Source organism: Pocillopora damicornis, chromosome 1 (assembly GCF_964200805.1).
Source record: "Pocillopora damicornis chromosome 1, jaPocDami1.2, whole genome shotgun sequence".
Lineage (NCBI taxonomy): Eukaryota > Metazoa > Cnidaria > Anthozoa > Scleractinia > Pocilloporidae > Pocillopora > Pocillopora damicornis.
This window is the reverse complement of record NC_142670.1, coordinates 14,118,237-14,136,386: the sequence shown is the minus strand read 5'-3', so window position 1 is coordinate 14,136,386 and position 18,150 is coordinate 14,118,237. Positions and strand designations below refer to the sequence as shown.

Genomic DNA, 18,150 nt, shown 5'->3' with positions numbered 1-18,150 from the left:
TCACTCGATTGTTCAATATTTTTTTGAATAACTCTCGACTATGCGATGACAGGGGAAAAATCTCAATGGTTGAATATAACGAAAACTATAATTAACATTACCACACTCAGTATTTTTAAGTAGAGTTTTAAAGCTGATTATAATGTGTTTTGAAACTAGATTTAAACTCGGCGAGTTAAGCCATCACACGTTGTAGATCTTAATGGTTGTGATAATATTATAGCTAACTAAAGTTTTTATTAAAAGACCGACACCCGTGACTTTCCAGTTATTAAATGTTTTAGAGGAAATTTTCTCAGATTTGATGGTTTTTTAGTTTTGTGAACGTCTTTCGAGCGACAATTTTCTCTTCCGCGTGCGCACTTTCATTGAAAAGGTTAGCGAACACATCTTTATTTGGGTCAACGTTACGACGTGAAAAGCGGTAGAAAAACCTTACGGCCATGGGTGCGGTTTCTGCCTCTTTTTTGGGACCTGTTTTCCCTATTAAGGTCACGATTCAGAGGAAATGATTTTTTACCGACACAAAATGACACCTTTTATAGAAAGGTGCTTCTCGTCGGCGAAGCCAAAAAGTAGATTTTCAGTATCGATTAAAAGTGATTTACTCTTGAACTTCCATCAGTTTTTACTCGTCTAAAACGGCCTTTATTTCAAGTTTACCACCTCTTCTCAACCGAAATTTTCCCTTGAGTCCCGCCAAACAGCGGAAAAGTTAACTCTTCACAGATCCAACAAAAACTGAGATGATCAAAGAGTGACCAGGAAAGTTGCGGTACAATGTGTACGTAGTAAGCTCGCCTGACAGAAAGTCTTCAGACAGCTTATATCATTACAGAAAAAACAAAGTGTAACGTTTGTTCACAAACTGGTTGACTCATCTCACCTTGCTGATTTCGTTTTTCCTCGAGGTTTCCCTTCTGAATACTTGAACTAGGTTTTCCTCTACTTTGGTCACATTACCTCTTTATAGGCCACAATAAATATTTTATTTTTTCTTTTACTATGAGAATCGATTTACCCTCGAAAAAAAAGATGTCATTTTACGCTAGTGGTCCTTTACCTCTCTACGATGACCTTTTTCTCTGTCTTCAAACTGGCTGCTGGGATGAGTTTCTGCTTCCCGCTCTTTATTATCACTTGACAAAGCGTTCAACCGTTTGGGCGTGTGCGGATATTTCGTTTTCAAGCTGTCAAAGTCAATGGTAAATTACTGGGGTAACAAAGTATCCGTAGTTGAATAAACTTCGTGTTCAAAAAAATCTGCATTTTTCTTTTGTCAAACTTTTGTTGTTTCCTGTCATTGACTCAATTCTTTCCTTAGATTTTGCGTCAGACAGGTTGCTTTGTATTTTCTACTTTACCATTTTGCGCGGGGAATTTCCAGCCAAAATTGTTCCACTTGTGTGTTTCAAAAGAGATTAACTGTTTCCGTGCACAGTATCCCCATTTAGGTATGTTTTTTTCCTTCTCTTTTCTTTTCTTTTTTTTTTTTTGGGGGGGGGGGGAGGGGGAGGAAGACTTAAAAAAAGAGCTAACATGTGCTGTCAGTGTTTTGGAAAGCTCAGTTTTTAGTTTTTTACCCATGGGTCAATTCTCTGTTGATCGTCGCTTTTAGACCGTTGTTTGTAGAGATCAAAAAGTACGCTTTACTTCGAGCGATAGCATAGACGGTTGAGTATACATGTCAAAAGTAATTTTTGAAAGAAGATGGTGAAGGAATGGCGACAAAAAGTTTCGTCTGGTTCTTCTTTACCTTGGGGTAGCACCGACGAGGGGTAGTTTTCGTTTGCTGGTACTCCACAAGCACTAAATGGAGCATTTTTTTGTAAATATCTTGCCACTGATGAGATGATTGCTGACATTCTAACGAGGCCTTTCCCTAAGCACCGCTTCGAGAAACTAATCTTCAGGTCGTGAAGCTACGTTTTAATTATCTAATTTAGATGGACCTACATACAAACATAATACACTCTGAAGGAAACTGGCAAAAAATTCTTTCTACTTGATCGCCTTTACATTTTTGTTGCCTCCTCTATGTTACCATCCTTTATCAAGTTTTTCTTTATTTTAAGCGTGAAATTCAATTATAAAGAAAAGAACACATTTAATGCGTATACGTGCGAAGCATTTCAGCCATTTGCCAATGATCACGGGGTAATGTAGACTACAGTCCCGATCTTTCAGTCTAATTCTCGAGTATATGATCTATTCCTTTCACCATTTATCTATTTCCTCTCTCTTTAGAAGTCACAGGCTCGCATTGGTTCCATTAGATAATGATATTCTTCGTCCTCTTTTGAGAAACCCGCCATAACCCTATCAAGCCGCTGAAACAATTCATACCCTCTTTTCTCTAATTTCCGAAGATGAGAGTTAGCGACATCCTCTTGAAATCGAACTTTCTTCCTTTTTTTACCTTTGCAGTGTTCGTCATGGCTCATTCTTCCCAGTGTTTTCAAGAATTTGCTAATTCCATCGAAAAATGATTTTCCTCTTGAGTATTTCGGCTGTTTTTCTCCTGGTTCTTGGCCTGTTTTTCCCCTCAAAGCTTTGATGGCCTCACTGATTTGGTCAAAGTTGATTTTTGAACTCTTCTTGGAATCAAGGGTAATGCTTCTATCTACTGCTTTTTTCTCTTCCGTGTTTGATGCTTGGGAGACTTTCAGTTGTCTCAGTCTACTGCTGACAGTATCGAAAAATGTGTTCCGTTCTTTTGAGCCTTTGCAACGAACCTCATCAACGAGCTCGTGCAACTCACTTTCGTTCGCGGTATCCTTTGCATCCAGAAGTGCATCGTTTATTACGCCGCTGAAAAAGTTCATGCAGATAATTGTTAGGATGAAAAGAATAGCAAAGACAAATATCTTAGCGCATGTGCTGTTTACCTCTGCTAATTCACTGATTGGTCTGGCTTTCACTCTTCCAAGAGTCAGTTCGAGTTGGAAATAAGCTGCTTTTAGCACAGAGGAGTAGCGCTCAGATCCAGTGCCAAACATCAATACACCGGCGTGAAGAAATGCCACGAAGAGAATCAATAGGACAATGCTAAAGGATGAAAGAGATTGTGCAGATATCGTCAATGCTTTGGAGAATACAGCAACATGTTTATTGAAGCGAATGACTCGCAAGAGTTTTGCAGTGACGATAAACATCAGGATTCCAAGTACAACATTTTCTGCTTCATGCCAAATGATAGCCTTTTTGAAACTTATATTTGCATAACTGTTTTCTTTTAACCTTGCCCATGTTGAAGAGACTATGATTTGTCGTTTTATGTACAAAACCACGGCCAACACGGAGAAAACAACCTGGGACATCTCCACCCAATTCCACAGGGACTGGAAATACCGGGAACGGTGATTGTAAAGCTTGAAGCATTCTCTTCCCAAAAACAGCAGAACGGATACAGCGTATAGTAAAATGCAAATCAAATAGAACTGATATGAAGCTGTGTTTTTAGGATCAAGAGAAAGAATGTCAGTTTGTACCAAAGCTTCTTTGAGTCCTGATGCCTCAACTTCGTAAAAGTATGTGGCAACACCTAAAATATTCACCGACGGGTTAAACACGGAAAACTGTGCGAGAACCACCCGGGTTTGCCTGCCAAGCCAACCGTTGTTTTGCAAAGTGGTTACGGCTTTGAACCCCGTATGGTTCTTGTACCCGAGGTCTGCTACAAATCCTCCTCCACGATAAAATGAGAACTGTCCCCACTCTGACCCGCTATCACTTTCTTCCGCATTTTGATATCGCCATGGCTTCGGGCAAAGTCGAAATAAATCTGCGTCTCTTGTAGAGTTGTCGACAAACCTCCAGCCCGGTTCATAGAAAGCGGTCTTGTCTTCGTTTGTTTCCGAATATCCTTCGTAACATTCTTGGAAAGTTGTCTTCATGTATTTTAACACGTTGCATGGTGCTGTAAGTTTAATAAAAAAAGGGACATTTATTAGAAAGTTTGTTTTGGAACTAATTCAATATACAGGTATAGCACATCTCCCATATTCTTTATCGTATAGGTAAATTTAGTTAAAAACCGGATATTCACTTGTGCCCGTTTTCTCTCTTTAAAAGGTGTATAGACCAATACAAAATTAAGTAGAATATCAAAATCTTGACAACGTATGCCTAACACTTTGACAGAAATTATATTTTCTGGGCGTCTCCTTTAGGGTGAGTTAGACTTAAAAGTAAATAAAAGAAAGGACTTACTCGATTTCACTCTCAGTTGCCTTAATTGAGCCATCCCGACGAGAAGAGAGCGTTTATTACCAATGTACATTGTTTTTTTCTCTTCCTGACCGTTGTACCATCTACCGGAAAACACTCCAGGAATGAAAACTTCCCGCAGCCAGCTCCAGTACTTCCTGTCATCTGCCATCTGAGTTCAATAAAAATTAATACGTTACTTAGAATTTGTGACTGCATCACCTTTCGTATCGCTAATTATGGATATGATCTTTAAAACGGACTAAATAAAAAGAAAGTCAAGAATGGGAGATGTGTTGGTCGGATTTCACGGACTGGGATGGAGGCATGACTCGCTGGTAGATCAGGAACATTTAGAAACAGGTAAGGGAGCCAAGCCATTAGGATGCAAAGTCTGACAAGAATTGATACAGATTCTAACCAAAATTCGAAATGTGATCATAACAGTTGTTCTATACACAACCCACGGACTTGAAAAGTAGCAATAATTCCCGATAAAGAAAAGAGGTGTTTACGCTTTGGAGGATATGTTTATGTCGTGAAAATAGATTTCAAATAGGGTTTGGCAATCCAGAATCAATCGTTGGGTAATATCAGTCTTTTAACGATTTCTCCAAACACAATAAATGTTACTCACATTGTTAAAATTGGGCAGTCCATCTCGGATTGATCTGGTCATTAAGTAGCGATGGTCATTTCTGTTTCCATAGCACACTACCATTAACAAGAAAACGAAAACCAAGTAGATACCCAACTCTGTGAAATAACGTGACAGGTTCTGTTTCTTGGCCTGGCGTTTCCTCATCTTTTCTACTTCCGCTAATTTCAACGTCCACAGCCTTTGTTTTGAGCAACCGCTTTCAACTTGATTAGAGTCTTCACATGCAGGTACCGTTGATCTCTTCGCCTTCATCTTGATAATGGCCGCCAAAACTACAGCTGTACAGAACACTTTAACTGGTTCCATGATTGTGACATCTTGAGCAAAGGAGATAAGCATTGAGGACAGCCACTGCTCACTGCCACTCTTTTCCCAAATCAGGCTATAGAAGATTGTAAACGTAGCAGAAATAGCACAAGAACCGAAAAACAAGAACCAGGCGATACCTTTGATTAAATTAGCCTTATAGCAAGGACTATTGTTACTCGAGGACTTTTTGGATGCTTTTTTAAATAAAAGCACTATTAGTATGTTTATTGGTGCCACAATGAGCGCACTTTCAATACCAGTAACTACTTGTCTCCACGAGAATTTCAGCGGTCCAACTTGAATAGGTTGTTCATATTTGCCTTGGAGCTCATAAAACATCGCGTTTGCAAACATGGATGTCAAAAGCACTGAAAGGCAGCAAGAAACCCGCTGTACTCTTGAAAAGTGACTTCTCTTTGGTTTGGCAGCAACTGACACCCAGATATGTAGCTCCATAAGCCCTCTCCGCCAGCGTTTTGCAACCTCACTGGCAAAGTCCATTTGAGATACCGTTGATTGAAACATTCGCTCGATACACCCGTCTCCGCGCTCAAGAGCAAACCACTGACTGACCATAAATTTCCAAGACTGATTGGATTGTACGTCCCGAATGAATATTTCCTCTAAAAACCACGAAGGACTGTCACCAAAGTTGTTATGACCAATCTTCACTTCTCGAATCACACCAAGAGATTTGTTAACATACAGTACAAACATGGCCGAGTTACCACGAGAGAAGAACACGTCAATTGAACCAGTCTCTTCTTGGCTGAGCTGAAGAATGCCACTCCTTCCGTCAGAACCGTAAATCTCCATAGCAACTTGAGCTGTTGTACCTGAGTATATCCAGACTCCTGTAGTTATTACTATCTCGTATCCATATGTACTCTCTGGAGAGGATGGCAAATGGACTGGTAAAACGTTCTTAAGAAAAATGATAATACCATTAATGAATCGGTGATTTACTTTTTTTTACTTTTTCCCTTACTTAAAGAAAAAAAAATATATATATTGTTGATATTAAAAAACTTTTTTTTGAGGATACTTAGAAAAATATGAATTCTGCAAGTTTTCAAAGCGTATTAAGTTCTACATAATACAAAATATGTTCAGAACTTACATTTTTAGAGTCTTCTATGTCTGTCTTCCTGACGATAACAAGCACAATCACGTAACTTAAGAAAACCAACGCCATCGCCAAAATAACTCTGATATTTCCAGATTCTGGCAACTTTTGAATCTGCACTTGAACCTTGTCGAAGTCGATAGGATTCGGTTTAACCAAAAGACTTCCCCCGAAGGATGTCAGGTGATCGCAGCTGCAGTTAATAAATCTGTCCAATGCTCCTAAAATCTGGAATTGTCCACAGAGAAAATCACTGTTTCGGTTTTCAGTGCTAATGATGCGTCTTGTCCATTCAAAGGTATTCAAATGTCGTGATTAGATATGAGAATAATTTTATTTTTTGCGATGGAAGACTACACACGGGCTCGACAAAGTTTTGTCTTCTAGATTTATAGTTGCCAAATAAGCGAAGATGATCACAATGGAGCACTCATTTTTCCACAATTACGTGAAACCCACGAATTCTCTGAAAAGTGTCTGAACTAATTCCACATTATAAAAATTATTCGATAATGTTAACACTTTACACCGACTCACCCGACAGCCTTTTGTTACCCACATCTCAACTTTCGCTGACCAGTATACACAGCTACCGAAGGTCACCCTCAGAGTATAGTTCTGATCGGTTTTGGAATCATAAGCTGGTGTCACAGATGCAGTTTTGCTCATGGGTAGGGTAGGTGGGGGATCTTTGACTTCGACGCAAGAGCGCTTTTGCCGTCCAGCTGTAAAACACGATCTTTTCTTTCTCCTGTGTGGGGTGGTCGTGGTGGCATTATAGCTTTTTACGCCCAGAAAGTATTTTCCAGGATGCCTGGCCAATGTTGCTATTGGGGTAGGTGGGTTCGACGAGCATTCTGGTTGTCTCTCCTTTTTGTCATGCGCACTTGCAGTCCAAACGCACTGTCCATTTTGAGAGATTGTGGCATTGAGATCGTAGTTTCGAGTCGTTGGCCGTTCACCAAATCGCAAGTAAACAAACAGATGTACGGTTGGCTCTTGGGGTTTGACTTCTACCTGTATCAGAGTGTTTTCGTACTTGACAGTTATCTCGTGGAAACGTAAATCGTCATCCGTCGTGAAGTAACATAGCTCCTTGGGCATTGTCCGAGGTTTTGGTGGAATAACGATAACAATGTCTTCTGGTAGACTTGACACTTCCAAGAGCTCGCTTTTATTGTCCTTTAAGTCCAGAAATAGAACCTCAGAGTCGACTCGCTCCTTGGTGCTGTCCCAGGTGTAGGGGTTGAATGACATTGATAGCATCTGCAATAAGAATAAATCAAAACTTTTTGTTGACTTTAAGGTATTGAGGATTAAGAGACATGATAATCATCGCTAACTGACCATAATTATGGAAGCCAAACGAGAAAAGAGTTCAGGATGCCTAACAAAGACTATACCTTCCAAAGCGTTTGGTCTTGGGTTATCAGACTTTCCGAAGTCATCCACGACCAAATCGATTTTGACGTGCGCTCGTTTCTTATATTGATGTAATCCCTTACCTGGGTGTCGACAAAACTTGTTCTGTTCCTTCCTGTGACAGGCCATGGTGGTAAAATGAAGCTGCCACTTCCACCCTTTATCTGCAGCCCTGCAAGTTTATTCGGGCTATGTCGCCCTAATGTCATGTTCAATTGACTCGTGGAGATCGATATCATGTTTTCACCTGGGACTCTCAGGGCTAACAATGCGTCTGCAACTTTTCCCAGCACTTTTAGGGCAGTATTAGCAGACCTCTCACCCTGTAAAATGAAACAAAACATCACGAGCAAACAAGTAAAAATAACAAAAAGAAGCAAAGCTAGACTAACAAAAAGAGCTTAGCAGGGACAATTACAAAAAAAAATTAATTTTTTGAGGCACTTGTAAGGTTTGCGACGACCTATTGTAAGTAGCGATAATGGCAACTTTATCGCGTGATTTGACAGCGGCACCAGCTTGACACGCAATGTGTCAGTTAAAAATGAGGGAAGCCGACTTAAGTGCAGCTTGAAGTTTCATATGTAACTAGATTTCGCTGTTAGACTACAACAGCCAACAAAATACCTGCTCTTGGAAGCTTAAGATGGAATCTATTGAAGCCATCTCTGCGGATATCTTTAGCACACTTCGAAGACACCAAACTAAGTTTTCTGCTGATTGAGTGACTAAAGACACGTCAGCAACGTCCTTCAACTGGACGATAGACCTTAAGAAGGTCGTTTGCAAATCGACAGCCGATAACGACAGTTCCTGAAAGTGCGTTATGAACAAACATGGAATTATTTGCTGCTCAGCACAGTACATTTCTATTTCTAGGAGCCCGGGTTTAGAGAGGTATCGTCGCCTTTAAACCATTTTTGTTTAGGTAAAGGAATTCTAAAACGCCTTTTGGCATTTTTTCTCAAACATTTTTAGCCTGTGCATTATAAAACTAAATCAAGACAACCGACAGCGCTGTAGAACTCTAGCTAATGAAAAAAGCAATAAATAATTTTTATGCCGATTGTGGCAATTTTATATCCCTCTACATGTGTGTCATTCTTTATGATAAACGATCGATCTTATTTTACCTACCAATGACTCGGGAGAGACTTTTTCTAAGACTTGAAGGGCAGAACCAATAACGGAGGAGCTTTGAAGCAGGTCTGCAGTGTTGTTTACCTTCACTGACGTAATAGTTTTGATTACAAAGTCTACAACCTTGAAATGCAATGAAGTTCAATCGCATATGCAAGAACCTTCTAGCATGCGAATATACGACAGCACAGGTACACAAACATAAACGTCTACACGAATAATAGAATGCACGAGTACACTACTATACGAGTACATGAGTGCACGAATACACGAATAAATTAGTTCACATAAATACAATTTATCACATAAACTGCAGTGTTACACAGGGATTCCCGGCCCTGAGAAAAGCCGTAATAACACACTTGAAAAAATATCGTATTTTTAACGTGTGTTGATAAAGCCAATCAGCTGCTGACACGTCACTCTCCATTGGCGCCACTCGGTCTGGTTGATTAATTAAAGGCGAAGCCCTCACGATTCTCAATTACAGTTGTTTGTCGGAGCTTTCTCGAATTATGGCGGCTAAAACACTAAAAATCCGTATTGCTGACAGACAGTGAGGTTGAAACTTTCTTAGAAGGGGAAGAAAACCAATATACTAAAAGAAAAACCGAAAGCTACATATTCAGTGGCTTTGGTGTTAGCATTTCTCCCGGCTGAGGATGAAAATCGACAACTGGAAGATTTGCCACCAGCCGATTTTTGCCGTTTACCTGAAAGACCTCTTCTGTCGGGAAGGACAAAGTCAATAAATGAGAATTTTTTAAATTGAAAATTACGACCATTGTTGTTTTTTTAATCATGATTCAACGCATTTTTCCATCTTAGGAGCTAGGGCCGACGTAGTCTACGATTATTATTCGGGGAATGTCGATTCATTTATTTTAATTCATAAATGAAGTCGGCTTTTCTTCTCAGTAAAGAGCTATTGTGTTTGTATGATAAACAAAGTAATTCATGGTTGCTTGTAGATATGGAATTTCTCTTCTCGTGTTCAACTCGACATCTCACTCTTTCGCTGCGCTCACTCGTGAGCTATCGAGTTAAAAGCTCCTAGAAAAATTCCATATCTACGGGAGCATGTATTATTCTCTGTGTATTATTTGTAATCTACTCAGTGCAGTTGGATTATAAAAGTCATTAGTACTACAATACATTAACACACGTATGTGCAAATACTTGGATACGCAGAGATATCATTATGCTACCACACGAATAGTGCTTCCATGAGATATAAAACATTTGTAATTGCATTTACCTTGATTTTCTTCTCCAAATTCATCTTGGTTTCTTGTGCAACAATTTGAAGGACAGAGTTTGCTAATTGTGCCGCTTTTCCCAAGTCTCCTTTTCTGATGACTTCCTGGATCATGGCCTCCAGGCTTGTGATTTTATCTGGTCTTAGACTCTGGGAAGGTTTAACCTACAGAAAGAGCATCGGTCACTATTGGATAAGTTACATGTTTAGAAAAAGTTTGCTTTTTTACCCTCCGATGGCTAGCTGTCAAAAAATGACGAAATTATGTCAACAAAATTTCCCAACTACATCAATATTACAGAACCTACCAACTTAACTTACCTGTACTGTTAGATTAACAGGAGAGGCAGAAATTCCGAAGTTATCAGTCACAACAACGTTGAATCTCATGGTAAAGTTTTCTGCATTGTTCCCAGGCGGTATCCCAAAGGTAACTATGGAGTTGTTGACGCCATGATATAACACAGTGTACATACCGTTCTCTAGTCTATATTGAAACCGGTAGGACAGAGGGGTGCTGTTACTTGTCCAGTTGATACAGCTCAGATTAAAGTGTGATTCCAAGGAGATGCCACTTGACGGAGTGATCGAGCATGTCCCCCTTGTGGGCGGTAACGCTGTGGAAATGTCGTAGGCTGACATTGCCCATAAACCGTCGTTAGTTGTGATAAATAATGCCAAGCGGTACATATTTCCAGCAGCAAGGGAACCTCCATTTATAACAATGTTGCTTGCATTTAGAGGTGTACTTGTAATGAGTTCTAAATTATATTTTCTTTGCCAAACAGTGGACGTAGTTCCCTCATATCGCTGGTAGAGTATCCACTCATATGAAGAAATTTTGAAGCACTGTAATCCCTTGCATTCGGATCGGACACTAAGTCGTACTGAGGGGCTGATTTTAGGCAGACAATTTATGAAACACCTGAAATAAGGAAAGAATGTCGATTACAAAATGAGAATGTAGATCAATGTAGCGTAACTACGGCCTTGCTTGTTGAGAACAACGGTGGTCATAATAACTGCAACAGAGAAAGAAAGGCAAAATACAGCAGCAATTCGGGCATACAAGACAAGACATCACAAACAAACAACAACAACAACAGCAACAACTTCAACTGAAGCAGAAGCAAGAATAAGAAAATAGGAAAATAAATAGGGATATCAGTAGCAACAAAAAGAACAAGCAACAGCCACAATGATAGCATCGACAACACGCCAGCTTTCTTACCTTTGATATATTTTAGGGGGATCTCCATTCGAGAAATGGATGACTTGATAAGCGCTAGCATTGCGATAGTCTTTGGTCACAACCAGTCTAGCTATGTAGATATCACTGTGAGAAATAGCCTCTGTATTCAAGTAAACTCGCACGCCAGATGATCTTCTATTATAGTGAAAAGCTGACTCGTTTACCGCAATAAAGAAGTCTCTCTTCCTTCCCTGCACAGAGGAGTAATTCCTAGTAATCTCACTATAATGCCATGTAAAGTTCATTCCCGATTGGTCACCATGTGCAGCCTCAGGGTCATATGAGAGTGAGCCATCCAATGTGATGTTTTCTTTGAGTCCTCGAATCACCTCAGCTCCGCCAGAAATGACTGCAACAAGGTCCTGCGTCTTACCTAAAAGGCGTTGTAACAAAAAGCAAAAGTTTGTTACTTTTTAAACTTAGCTTACTGTTAACCAGAATGGTTCTGCTTTGTCATCAGTGTGCCTCGACAAAGATGAAGTAGCCATTGCAAGACACATTCAGATTGCTTTTCCAAATTTCCAACGCAACTTTTTTCTTTAGATTGGCATATAATAGTAAACAGAACAGAGTTCCTAAGATTTCTGTCATGGAATCATTGTAAAATTACCTCAAGAAATACCCCTTACTCAAAATACTAAAGAGTTTCTCTTGTATACCCGTTTATGTTCGGTTATGAAACTAGCCACAATAGCGTTTTTCAGAAACACGAATTAGACTACTGGATACTGTCTTTCCCACACTTTTAAGACAAAGCCCTCGCTACAGAAAGGGGTGGCGTGAAAGCTGAAAAGATGCCAAGTGAAATCGGAAAAAGCCTAACTTTCGGAAAATAAGCAACCTTCAGTTGTTGATGATGATAATGAAGTCGGTGTTGGTAAAACTGTCATTGTTGTCGATACTGTCCATGTTGGTGATCCTGTGTAGGTTGGTGATGCTGTGTATGTTGGTGATGCTGTGTATATTGGCGATGCTGTCCATGTCGGTGATGCTGTCCATGTTGGTGATGCTGTGTAGGTTGGTGATGCTGTCCATGTTGGTGGTGATACTGTTAATGATTCTTCTGATGACGAAAGGATGAAAAAAAAAGAAATATTAACATTTATCTAATTACTTTGAAAAGCCTTCTCTCTTCTTTGAAACAATACCATACACGTCTTTAATATGAATATGAGACAATTTAAATAAAGGTTAATAGCGACTAATTAGTATTATACAGGAATGGCACACATATTATTCGAAGTAAAAGAAATAAAAATACAAGGTCAACAAGGCTTAGTTAATTCCATGACTAACTTTCACCAAAGAAGGTTGAGAGCCAAAGAAAGAGGGCTAACTACGAACTCTCAGCTCGTAAGAACATACAGGTAGATAGGCAACCGCTAAAAGGAAAGCGCTCGGCGAACAGTGTGAAAAAAACAGTGAATAGCCGAATGAAGGAATGAATTTTCGACCTTAAAGAGCTTATTTATACACTTGCAAATAAAAGCGATGGAAAATATGTCAGTATGTTCTCTGACTCTTAAAAAGCTAGCTGTAACAATACCGGAAGCAGAAAAAAAAAGCCTAGGACGCAAAGAGCGTCGACGCACTTTAAAATTTAGCCTTTTAGCTAAAGATGGGGAGATAAAAGAAAAATTCCGAAAAAAATTCTCAAACTGCGAGACGCGTACGCCTCTACATCTTTCACGGACAAAACAAAGAAACGCACCCATTTGGTGTTAAATCAAACTAGATGCCATCGGTTCAGCCCTCTATTGTCCTTGAGAGCTACTTAGAAAGTGTCAAAGCACAACTTGAAGAGGTTACTGTAACTAAGCCAAAACATAATTTTTCACGCAATGAGGTCACAACTCTACAAGAGTTGAAAAACAACTCTGCTTTAAACCTCAAAAAAGCAGACAAAGGTGCAACAACAGTCATCACAAATAAGACAAAAAGATAGAAGAGGTCAAAATTGCAACGCGACAGCAGAGTAGTAGAATTCACTACAAACCTCTCAGAGCACCATTAGTAAAAAGCACGCGGAAAAGGTTTAATGAGATCATTAACCAAATCGGGGCAAAAACATTGATGACATGACTAAGAAATGGCTTCTAAAACTCCCAATCCGCTCAGAATACCAATATTCTATACGCTCACGAAAATACACAAACTTATACCGGTCTATAGACCTATGATCTCAGGTTGTGACGGCCTTACTGAGAGAACATTAGCCTTTTAGGAGACACTACTCCAGCTTATCGCACAACTATGAAATATCAGAGAACTGAATCACTTTTCTCGATACAACAGTGTTTAAAGGGGAACGATTCGCAAAACATTCCATCTTGGACATTAAAAGCGATTGATGTGTGCTATGCCAGAGGATACTATTGGAATACATCACAAATACCCCGACCATCCCCACTGTTAACACCACTGTGAGAGGAAAAGATTAACAAGTAATGGCTTTTGTCAATTCATTCATTTTGTAGCTTTACTTTTCTAAGAACGTGTTATTTTTTTGTACTTTGTTTGGGCGTAGAGTGGTATTTTGCTCGCAGCAATCAGACTACCGCATTAGGGTATGTATTTCGCAGCGATCAGATTGCTGTTTTCTTTGCATGTATTTCACACCAATCAGACTGCCGCATTAGGGCAGGTATCCCGCACCAATCACATCATAACATTTGGATATCTTGCCCCAATCACAGCGTTTTGGTATTGTTTTCTTTTAAATGATGTTATGGAATCAGAGGGCCGTGCGCAAAGAATTACATTAACCTGAAATTTTGAACTCATTTGATAAATGAAATGGTTCGTGGCCTTCGCAAGAACCTTGTCGATGTAGGTTGAGATTTATCGGGATATGAAAGGTTCGCATTTAACTTGTTGTATCATTTTTAAGTTTAAAAGCATTTTATCCGCTCCTTTTCATAAAACGGCCACTGAAAAAGCTTACTTCCGTCGCCTACTATGAAAACAACGTTCCAAGTCCAATCAAAATATACCCAATCATTGCACTGGATGAACATTTGGTAATTGCTTGGATTGTATTCCACCAATAAAATTCCATTTGGCCTCATTAGATTCACTCCATGTTTACACTTCACGTGTCATTTCATTTTAAACACCCTGCATTTTATCAGATATTCGAACCGCATTATCCAACACTATTGAAAAAAATTCACATGGGACCAATGGCTGCTAAAAGTGAATTTTCCACTCAAGAACAATTTGTTTCAGAAGACGATAATTGGCATGGTTCTCAACCGACAAGAGTCACTAGCTCTTCACAAAAAGATATCCCACTTCACATCATCATGTGTTATCATCTAACAAGGTAATTGGACTGAGACTTCTTTGCAACTGGTATTCACCATCAGTTTCATTACCGTTGTTATTCGTAAAAGTGATATTAAAAGAACCATCTGTAACTTTCCTCTGTTCACAAGGTTGAAGATAGACATGTATATCGTGAAAACGTACATTGAAATTGTTTCAAACATATTTTAATATGGTAAGTGTAACCTTGATTCTGACTGTCTGAGGGTTTTTATAACTTCTCTCGTGAGTATGACAAACGTGGGCAAATAATATTTTTATTGCCCTTAAGCGCTTCTAGTGCCTTTGAGTTTACTCAAACTAACAATACAAAAAAGGTAAAAAACAACAACATATCAACTCACCCTTAGGGATCTCACAAATATAAGCGTGCTGTTTTTTCCAACTTTCATTATTATGAGTTCCAAACACGCCCCGCTCGCCATTACGGAACCTCTTGTACATGAAAGCTGCGCCGTGTTCAGCACTTGGCTCCCCTTGTCCCCACTTGGAAATAGTCAGCGGTCTTCCACTCACCCAGGTCCAATTCCTGGCCCTTTTTTTTAAACCAATTATCCATTTATTTTCATAGTTCGTAGTGTTTCGCCTTTGAATTTCGTCATTAATTAACCTCCATTCTTCTTGGGTTTCAAAGGAAACTAGGTCCCCTCCTAGACTTGAGCAAGTGTGTCTACTCCAGTACCAGGACTCTCCATCCACCGAAATTATGTACCAAGAGTTTTTAAAAGTTATATTTAGGCATTCTACATGATGATGAAGATGAAAACAAAAATACTAATTATCTTAATGATGAAAAACAAAGTGATAATTATAATAGCATTGATAACATTAAAAGATTATAATCACAATCACAATAAAGGAAAAAATGAATGAGACAGAAAATGGGACTCATTCCCCAATTAATTCTTTTTTTCTTTTTTTACATCATGTGTATTTGTTTGATCAGTGTCAATCAACACTATACATCTCTCTTCACTACGGCGTCCGCCACCCTGGCTTGCTTTTGCTGATTAGTTAACTTCACATCAGCTAAGATTATGATTGTAAGGTTATTTGTGAATTCATGTAGTTTTGGTAATCGAGTTTTTGAATATTACTTAGTTCCTCATTGAGCTTACACCTCCCCCACTCCGTCCCATATTCTTCCTCCTCTATCTAATCAGACTTAAAAAACGTAAAATTAAATGTGAATGTAGGCTCCCATAAATGTGCAACTGGAGATACGCATTTAACCGTATACAGTTGTTACGGGCAAAGAGCAAAACTTTAAAGTGCACGCGACAATCTCAAAAGATTATCTGGGTAACGATAATCAATAGGGACATAAAATTTAAAGATAAATTAATTAGGATTAGCTCATGCAGTTTAGAATTTAAAGTCAGTCTTGCAATTAAATTAGGTTGTTTAAACCCGTGATGCCTCCTCCTTAAAGTAACATTTCCTAGATGTCCCTGAATTCCTGAGGTCAAGTCTAACCTTGACTTAAAGGCTACCAGCAATACCTCTCAGGTTATCGCTTACACTTCCGACACGCTTTTTTCCGATAACCTTTCTCAAAAGAACTGCATTTGTAATTTTCTTTTCTCAGAGGGCACGGTAACGAATCCTGGAATCTTATTGGTACTTAATGCGGTCCGGGTTTTCCTATCTCTGCCTACGGGCACGGTATCGCTTGAGCGAGCCGCCGATTACATCTCCTGCTTTGTTACCATTTTTTATAAATTTATTTCGTTTTACCGGCTGCACAGTATATTTAAGCGAATCGTTTTGGAGCAAATCAAGCCGATTGATAATTTATTAATTCTTTCTTTCTCTCTCTTAGATCACTTTGTTTGCCTGTAAGAAAGAATTGGTTTTGAGAGGAATATTGGTAGCAAATATGTCAAATATGGGTTAACGCGCGGACTAAAAGCCGCTTGAAATTAAGCTAAACCTTACTAGAAGTAACTCAGAAAGTTAAAACGTGAGGTATTTCTTTGCAATTGAATTCATTAATGGTAATTTCATTCATTATGTATCTGAATTCTCTCAAATAATTTTTTCCTTGGAGAACAGTGAGCGAGGTCTTCTAACTTCAAATACGCTTTCGGTAAGTCTTTGCAGGTCCGTTCAAATTGGACATTAGTACTATAAATTTCGCAACAGTAAACAAAGGAATTCAACGAGAAGAAGCTGCTTTAAAATTCCCCTTTTGATGAAAGACCAGTTCCACGAGAAAACTCCCACAACTTCAAAACATAGATTTCAATTTACTTAAAATTACTTTCCAGTTCAGTTTATTTGCCAAACCAACGCCTTTGTTGTTGTTCATTTGGGGACAAGCGGTTTTTTCTTACACGCTCTCTAATTGATAGGGGTCAAATTGTGACAGATAATTGTTAAAAATTGTTTCAAAGTTTGTTTGAAGGCCTCTTAAATTACCGTTTTCATTACCCAAATAAAAATATTCGGTGAGGCCTCTTTTTAATTTACATTACCTCAATCTGTTTCAACCACCATTTACTAGCTCAAAATTTGTTCAAGGAAGGTCTTGCCGCACTTACAGCCTTAACTCATTAGGGCTCTTAAGGAAAAATTTCGTTAATTTCAAGGAAAAAAGAAATTGTTATTCACCAACCTAGGTCGGTCCGTATTAGGAAAAACTGTGCAATTTATCTGAACTACCGGTGCTCAAGACCTTCCAGCCGGTGAATAACATATTTATCACTGACTTGTATAAGAAACGAAAACTCGGACACACAAAAATAAAAGTACTTCGATGTGTTATGTTCAAAACAACAAGGATAGACGAAAAATTTCATGGGCAGTGTGTTCAACTACTTATGCGCGTCTAAAAGTTCATTCATCGCTCACACGTACAAGTTAGGTGAGCTGAGTATATTCTGTGAACAATGTTTTTTACTTTTAAGAAGCAAAAGCAATTTTCATGACACACGTGCAAGACTGCTAATGTTTCAGCACATTATATACTTTATGGTTGGAATATGATCTTACCTCCGGGCATCTCGCAAATGTAGGCATCTCCTTTATCGTTCCAAGAGATACCATTAAAGAGGCCTCTGTTCATGGATATTTCCGCCCTTTCGTCGTTCACATTTGGCTCAGAATCTCGCCATTTCGAAATATTCAGCTGTTCTCCACTCTTCCATGTCCAAACCCCGTCTTTCTTCTCCAAACCAATGAGCCACGCATTAGTAGTCGAAGTATTCCAAGTACCACGCTTCTGAATCTCATGATTGATAAATTGCCATTCTTCCTCAGTCTCGATGGAGACTAAATAACCTCCCAAGATGGAGCAGACTTCATTGTAAGGAAACCTGAAAATTTTGCTTTTCGAAAATATGTAAGAGGAGTTTTTGAAACAGGTTGGTTGGCACTCTATAAGAAGAAAATAAATGAATAAATAAATAAACGAAAAAATGTATACTGATGATAACAACAGTGAA

At 39.0% G+C, this 18,150-nt stretch overlaps 2 protein-coding genes across 2 annotated transcripts; both read right to left on the bottom strand.

The window, feature by feature from the left end:
* Positions 1–2,016: 2,016 nt before the first annotated feature.
* LOC149052184 (polycystin-2-like protein 2) lies at positions 2,017–5,209 on the bottom strand. The gene is made up of 3 exons (XM_089212784.1): positions 4,847–5,209; positions 4,213–4,381; positions 2,017–3,919 (listed from the first exon to the last, which is right to left on the bottom strand). Exons 1-3 carry the CDS (start codon positions 5,207–5,209, stop codon positions 2,244–2,246), a joined length of 2,208 nt encoding a protein of 735 aa, XP_089068910.1. The 3' UTR covers positions 2,017–2,243.
* A 16-nt stretch (positions 5,210–5,225) lies between these two features.
* Positions 5,226–12,267, bottom strand: LOC149052183 (polycystin-1-related protein-like). The gene is made up of 11 exons (XM_089180370.1): positions 12,201–12,267; positions 11,357–11,750; positions 10,447–11,050; positions 10,126–10,290; positions 8,865–8,990; positions 8,355–8,540; positions 7,811–8,050; positions 6,843–7,571; positions 6,300–6,533; positions 5,447–6,103; positions 5,226–5,252 (listed from the first exon to the last, which is right to left on the bottom strand). The coding sequence occupies exons 1-11, from the start codon at positions 12,265–12,267 to the stop codon at positions 5,226–5,228; spliced, it is 3,429 nt and encodes a 1,142-aa protein (XP_089036496.1).
* Between the last annotated feature and the right edge of the window lie 5,883 nt (positions 12,268–18,150).

What these genes read in the sequence shown, in the direction of transcription:
- LOC149052184 (XM_089212784.1), bottom strand. Translation starts at nt 5,209, where the DNA reads ATGCTTATCTCCTTTGCTCAAGATGTCACAATCATGGAACCAGTTAAA. An exon ending in GACTGCCCAATTTTAACAAT is followed by an intron (nt 4,382 to 4,846) that starts GTGAGTAACATT and finishes TATTGAACTCAG; the next exon opens with ATGGCAGATGACAGGAAGTA. An exon ending in GCAACTGAGAGTGAAATCGA is followed by an intron (nt 3,920 to 4,212) that starts GTAAGTCCTTTC and finishes TTAAACTTACAG; the next exon opens with CACCATGCAACGTGTTAAAA.
- LOC149052183 (XM_089180370.1), bottom strand. Translation starts at nt 12,267, where the DNA reads ATGACAGTTTTACCAACACCGACTTCATTATCATCATCAACAACTGAA. An exon ending in GGGTAACAAAAGGCTGTCGG is followed by an intron (nt 6,534 to 6,842) that starts GTGAGTCGGTGT and finishes GGACAATTCCAG; the next exon opens with ATTTTAGGAGCATTGGACAG. An exon ending in TGAAATTCTCGTGGAGACAA is followed by an intron (nt 5,253 to 5,446) that starts GTAGTTACTGGT and finishes AATCTTCTATAG; the next exon opens with CCTGATTTGGGAAAAGAGTG.